Genomic DNA, 6905 nt, shown 5'->3' with positions numbered 1-6905 from the left:
AATGAATTCAAAGACTATATATAGTCCATTTTTATTTTTATTTATTTATTTTATTTATTTTGAGATGGAGTTTTGTTCTTGTAGGCCAGGCTGGAGTGCAATGGTGTAGTCTCTGCTCACTGCAACCTCTGCCTCCCAGGTTCAAGCGATTCTTCTGTCTCAGCCTCTCGGGTAGCTGGAACTACAGGCACGCACCGCCGTGCCCGGCTAATTTTTTGTATTTTTAATAGAGATGGGGTTTCACCTTGTTGACCAGGCTGGTCTCGAACTCCTGACCTCAGGTGATCTGCCCACTTCGGCCTCCCAAAGTGCTGGGATTACAGGCATGAGCCACTGTGCCAGGCCAAGAAAGCAGTTTTAAAAAAATAAAATGAGCACCACTGGTTGGTGCCACAGGTTTGCAGAGATTTGGGTTTACATGGTACGATTCATGGGAGGCAGGGACATGCTTGCTGTGTGTTCAGAGGTAATCCTGAGCACTTGAGAAGATCTCTTTGCTGCCTTCCACCTAATGGCTCATGAAAAAGGGCCCAGCAGACCTGTTTCTCAGAAAGGGGCCAGAGCAGAGTAGTTTAATTACATATAATCTTTCATTTTTAATTAAAGTGTTCTTACAATCCCTAATATGTAATATTTAAGCAATAAGAGTGTGAAAATAATACAGAAACAGCCTGCAGAGTCACACGACTTACCAAATTCATACTAGTATGAGTGCACATTTTCCCTTCTTTATATCACCTTCTGCTCAGTTTACCCAAAGCGGTTTATAAAGTTGATGACCATTTTGGAAGACTGGCTAATAACATTTTACTGGCTTGGGCTTTGAGGAAATTTGAGGAAATTTTCAAGAGAAATTACAACTCATAGTAAATGAGTCGTAGTAAACGACTCATGTAAATGACGAATCATAGTAAACAAACACTAAACAAAAGTTTTTTTTTTTTTTTTTTAAGTTTATTTCACGGTATCTAAAAATGGCTGAGATTTCAGGAAAGTCTAATCACACTTGACCATGAGCGTTGGGTTGCTTTTCCTTCCTTTGAGGCCAAGAGTTGCTTATATCCAAGACTGTGAAGAAGTCTTTTTGACCTGTTGGATATGATCTTGTGACTGGGTCAAGGAAAATGAACTCTAGAAAATATATAATTGGTTAGAATTTTTAAACTTTTGATTTTGGAGACTAAAAAAAATAACTCATAATACATTTTCCCCAAGTTTTGCGTAGTACTAGTTCTTCCAGCTTTGCCATAACATGTAATTGCAGCAATATTAGTTAAAAATAATGCCATTCTCCAGTCTGCTAATTATTTTGCTATGTTTAAATAGGATCATAGTTAAATCATACTTCATCCAAATTCTATAAGGACTTCTTTTTTCTGTTGTAGCCTTTAGGGGAAATGAAAATGTTTTAAAATTATAACATCAAGAGCTAAGGGGATGTAAGGAAGAGCACAAGGAAGCATAAACAGGACAGAGACGTTCTAGTAAAGTCTCATTACATTAACAAGGAAACTTGGCTAGGGAGACTCTCGGGAGGTGGGTGGCTGTGTTCATAATAATAGTGAGGGGATACACATTCTCATTTTCAGCCCAATAGTCTGTATCATTCATTTTCTATGTAATTTTATCCAAGCCTTGGTTCTTTCATGAGGGGTTGGGCTATGTGATTTCTAAAGCCAATTAGCCTCATATTAAGCAATTCTCTAACTGGTCTACTTCCCAGTAGACACCAACTGATCCCAGATGACCAGAGTGTCCTCAGGAAGGAGCCCATTTATTTAAACTTTTTTTTTTTTTTTTTTTTTCGAGGCTGAGTCTCACTCTGTCACCCAGGCTGCAGTGCAGTGGTGGGATCTCAGCTCACTGCAACCTCCACCTCCTGAGTTCAAGCAATTCTTCTGCCTCAGACTCCCAAGTAGGTGGGACTACAGGCATGTGCCACCACGCCTGGCTAATTTTTTGTATTTTTAGTAGAGACGGGGTTTCACTGTTAAACTCATTTTTTTATTATAAAAGTGGCCTTCCACGTGCACCTCACGAACAATAATTGATTCTTCTTTTTGTCACTTTTTGAGCCTGGATTATTGTAGCCTGGACCTGGGACAGAGCAGGTATCATGCGACAAGTCAGCATACTCACCCCAGGGTTGTTGGAGTAGAGCTGTTTCCACCAAAAGACAGAACTGTATGCAGCTAATAAGAGCTCCAGCACAGTGAAGACGAGCATCACCACTAGGACACCCTGCAAATCAGGACATGAATGGCTGGTACCCAACACAAGCTAGCCGTTATGCCTAACTAAGAGGAGACAGGATGATGAGGCTCCAGCAATGCAGAGAAAAGGGAACAGGGAAAATTGCTTAATCCTCTTTTCTGCTTTCCCTTTCAGATTTCTGAATAGATGAAGGGAAATAAGCAGCAACTGCATCGTCTCAGAACTTTGGTATCCTACCTAATGACAGAGTAATCTGCCACTTACCTCTGGTTGCCTTTATTATTTTCTTTTTGACTATGGTGCTTTTTATTGTCATGATGATATTTCTAGGTGTGTATTTGATTCTGTGTATCCTGCAGTGGTCTCAATGCATTTCTTCAATCTGAAATCTCATGGTTTTATTAAATTCTAAAAGATTTCTAGTTATTTACTTTTGCATATGATCTCTCTTTTATAATCTCTTACTGGGACTCATTTCAGATATGTATTGAACCTCTCCACTTCCCTGCATCCACATGGCCTTTTACGCTTTCATTCGTCTTTTCCAAACACACATAATGTGTTGTGTTGTGTGTGATTTAATCAAATCTAAATTCCACTTCACTCTTTGTTTCCTTGGATATATTGAACCTGCTGTTTAACTGATCTGCTCGGTTTTTAATTTCAAAGACAATTTTCATTTCCAATTATGTGATTTCATTTTTTTTCTCAAATGCACATATCTTTTTTTTCCCTTTACTGTCCTTTTTTTTCCATTTTGGTTTCTATTATTTATTTATTTATTTTTTAAGACAGGGTCTCATTCTGTCACCCAGTCTAGAGTGTAATGGTGCGATCTTGGCTCACTGTAACCTGTGCCTCCCCAGTTCAAGCGATTCCCCTGCCTCAGCCTCCCAAGTAGCTGGGATTACAGGCATGCACCACCATCCCTGGCTAATTTTTGTATTTTTAGTAGAGACAGGGTTTCACCATGTTGGCCAGACTGGTCTCAAACTCCTGACCTCAGGTGATCCGCCCGCCTCGGCCTCCCAATGTGCTGGGATTACAGGTGTGAGCGACAGCGCCTGGCCTGGTTTCTATTACTTTTTAAACATTTTTAATGTTTTAAAATGTATTTTCATAATAGCCTTTTTCAAATTATTATATTATCTACTGTTCTTGAGCTTCTGACTTTCATGTTTCCCCATTTGCTGCCGCTTCTCATTTTTTCGTGTTGTTGTTATGTTTCTCATAATATTTTGGTTATTAGATAACTTCAGTGTGTAGATCGTGGTAGTAGTAGGGTTCTTTGATAGGGAGTCATCTTATAAGTTAGGTTTATGGACATCTCCTTAGATAGTAGTTTTAGATTTGATTCTGCGAGAACCTTAGAAGTTTCACATATCTTGTAGCAGTTTTTAACTTAATCCCTTTATTTGAGGTTCCCCTATTTTACATGTAATTATGAATTCGGATGGCACACTTGCACAAAGCTTAGTGAGCTGATGGAAGGTTTTCTTGAACCTTCTTGGGATGTTGGGCAGAATTTTCTTTATATTATTTGCACAAATTGAGTAAATATTCAGTCTCAGCTTTCAACATTTTTGCAGGGTACTCAAAATGAGCTTTATGGTCCCGTGCAATGCCAAATCTTGTCACGGATATTAAAACTGTGTGATCCTAGCCTCTAACACCAATATTCCTATCCAGACTTCCTTGGTTTTTTTGGCTTCAGCTCTTGTTTGATGATTTGGCTTTAGGATCCTTCTTAGCTTCTGGAACCTAAGACATCTTTCTTCTTTGATTTGTTTTTCCTTCTGCCCTCCCTTCTTCCAACTTTGGCTGTATATTTTTTAATTTTTAAAATTTCGTTACTTTTGTTCAGGTAATTGCTGTGTTAATTAACAAAGAGTAGGCCTTTGGAGTCGGCTTAGTCTGCTATATTGGAACTTCTCTGATATTGTAGGAAGGTCTTTTGGACTCCAGTTGTCTCAGAATGGGAGGCAGTTTGAGGTAATGAAATTCATTTTTTTTAAATTAAACCCCCAATATGCCTCTCCCACCCCCATTGCTTTACCAGATGTCTGTCCTGCACCAGGATGACACTGTCTACCAGGTTTCCTCCTGGTCTCTGTGCTCTTCTACTTCCTCAAGCTCCTGAACCAAAAGGGTTGCTTTTGACAATCTCTGCATCACGTGAGCAGACCCACAGGAGTGCAAAAGCTTGCACACGTTTTGTGAGGTTTGTGAGACAGATGGATCCAAGAGAATGAGAGATACTACCTTGGGCTCCCTGTGCTCCTACTAGGAGAATTCATAGAGGAAGAAGTCTTTCTTCTTAAAAGGCCACTGGTTTATGGTTTTAACACCATGATCCTATATTTATAGGATTGAATAAGCAAGGCTTGTCACCACGAACAGGAAGTGATCATCACGTTTGGGAGAAAGGTGTCAACAAAATGCTGCCCAGAGAGGTTGACATTTTTTCTAGAAGTCAAATCTGTGATAGGCTGTCTCCCTTCCCACCACTCTCTTGTCAGCCCTGTTGGACCAAAGTACAAAATAACTATGTATTTGGACTTAAGGTTCAAGTTCTGTGCCTAACATAATGTAGCATACAGGCTTGCATTTGAAGATTAGATTAAACACCATACAGCCTCTCCTAGTCCTCAATTCACTGATGATCAGAAGACAAGCATCTTTAAGGGGTAGGCGCATCCAACCCCTGGAAAATAACCCAAAAGAGATAATCCCAAATTAAAATATAATTCAAATAAAGAATATTTCTGCCTGTGATGATTAGGGAGAAGCCTGTTCAACAAAGGATGTACTTTAAGAGTTAAACCCATTGAGGTTGGAATGTTTGTGATAAGAAAGACAGTGGAGGGACAGACTCCCTACTGTCCTTCTTGATTTCCTCTTTTGACTTTATGTAGTACATCCCCCACACCACGCAGTCGGCAGACAGGCCTCTTCCAACCACAAGTTTTTGTTTATTTCTGTCTGTCTCCAGGCATTCAGACTGACAGGACCAGAGACTGCCAGAAAAGCAGAGATTATGCAAAGGGGAGACACAGAGATTTCACATGACAGAATGTTCAATCTGAAACTACTCACTGTTAAACTGACACTGGTCAGGAGACAATCTTTGATTTCATATATTGGATAATAGTACTCCGAATAAGGCAATGAGGATAGATAATCCGTTTCTGAGCCACAATGTTGAGAGGCAGTCCTCAGGGCTACCACGCTGTCAGCAAGGAGGAAGAGGCCTGCCCCTGCAGTAACAGAACTCACTGCATTTGAGGTCAGGCTGCTCAGGTCCTGGAAGAGAAACTCTGCATTGGGTTCTCATCACAGAATCAGCAGGTGACACTATTAGTCCTCTGTCCATTGTACTGCAGTGGTGCTTCTTGGGTCACTTTTCTTCCTGTTTCCTTGTGCGGGCACAAACTGTGTTTTATTCATCTTTGTATCTCTTGTCACTATTTAGTTAAGCATGTGATATAATTAGTAAATGCTTATTGAATGAGAAAATGCATGGATAATTCCTCCTTAGGGAGAGAGATTCTGGCCCCTTGACTCTCTGTAGCACTCAAGATAGAGTCAGTGCTGCTCAGGTCACTGCCAACATCTCCCGTGACCTCCTTAATAGCCTTAGAATCATTCTGTTGCCTTAAGGGCTTCTAAAATACGGACTTTGGCCCCCTCTGGTAAACTGAATCTATGACTTTGATTTACATAAAAGAGCAGCTTCAGAGAAAAGGTGGAGGCAAACTGGAAAAGTTGGAAAACCTATCTATAGGTCTATGGGAACATAAGACAGATTTTCAATTGACAAGCAATTGATCTTGAATTGACAATCAATATTTGTTCAATATGACAAGCATATGCCTTCAATTTTCCAAAGTGACAGGACATGAGACAGAGGCATATAGGCTTAGACCCTGTGCTTCTCTCTCCACCCATTCACAAACAGAAATATTATCAGACTGTAGCCACTTTTCCCACAAACCTTGGAGGTAGAAAGGGAAGAAGCAGCTATAAAGCCTTTGCTTCTCTCCATAGCAGTTTTCTCTCTTCCCTGCCACACACCCACAGAGGTGATTTAGGGAAAACCCACATCCTGACTCAAGAAGATACAGGGTCTGGCTAGGCATAGAAGAGCACACATGGATGGTACATGAAGCTGGTATATGCTCCTGCTGATTGAAGCTGCAGTCTAGAACCCAGGAGTATGGAAGAGGATTTTGAAGAGTTCACAGCATTCATTGGTTGGAGTCATAGTTCTAGACTTAAAATCCGAAAACCTCTCCGCCTATCCTAGCTCTGTCACCAACCCATTTGTCACCGATCCATCTGTGTGCTTGAGCAGATCTTTCTTACTCTGGGCTTCAGTTATCTCTTTTATAAAATGTGGAAGATGAATCTTCTGATCTCAGAGGTGGCTTCCCAAATGCAGTGACTACACAGAAAGGGAAATCTATGCTTGGACTTGACAACAATGTGGGCTCCACATGTGTGACAAAGAACAACATGTGGGCTCCATTGCTCATATGGTAGCTTTGGGCAAAGTGACTGTCCATTGGGACTAGTTTTCCTTCAAAGACTCAGCACATGAATCCGTGTAGCTACAGAGCTGGAGTAGAAAAGGGCAGAACAACCATCCTCCCCAACATACATTGTCTTCCAATGATGCTTAAACAGAGAGG

General features: G+C 40.6%; 1 protein-coding gene across 5 annotated transcripts in view; it reads right to left on the bottom strand.

Moving 5' to 3' along the window:
* Window positions 1-920: 920 nt before the first annotated feature.
* The window catches only part of MS4A7 (membrane spanning 4-domains A7), a 33570-nt gene continuing 27585 nt past the window's right edge, over window positions 921-6905 (bottom strand). For 3 of the 5 annotated variants that reach the window (XM_030918569.1, XM_030918571.1, XM_030918572.1), the window contains one exon: window positions 3648-5517. In XM_030918569.1, the coding sequence (XP_030774429.1) occupies window positions 5122-5517 (396 nt within the window). In that variant the 3' untranslated portion in view covers window positions 3648-5121. Of the gene's footprint in view, window positions 1132-2139; window positions 2242-3647; window positions 5518-6905 lie in introns of those variants that run through there. The other 2 variants (XM_030918570.1, XM_010384982.2) reach the window with 1 other exon arrangement.

Source organism: Rhinopithecus roxellana, chromosome 15 (genome assembly GCF_007565055.1).
Source record: "Rhinopithecus roxellana isolate Shanxi Qingling chromosome 15, ASM756505v1, whole genome shotgun sequence".
In the NCBI taxonomy this organism is placed as follows: domain Eukaryota; kingdom Metazoa; phylum Chordata; class Mammalia; order Primates; family Cercopithecidae; genus Rhinopithecus; species Rhinopithecus roxellana.
Note: the sequence above shows the minus strand (reverse complement) of the source record. Positions and strands in the feature narration are given on the sequence as shown.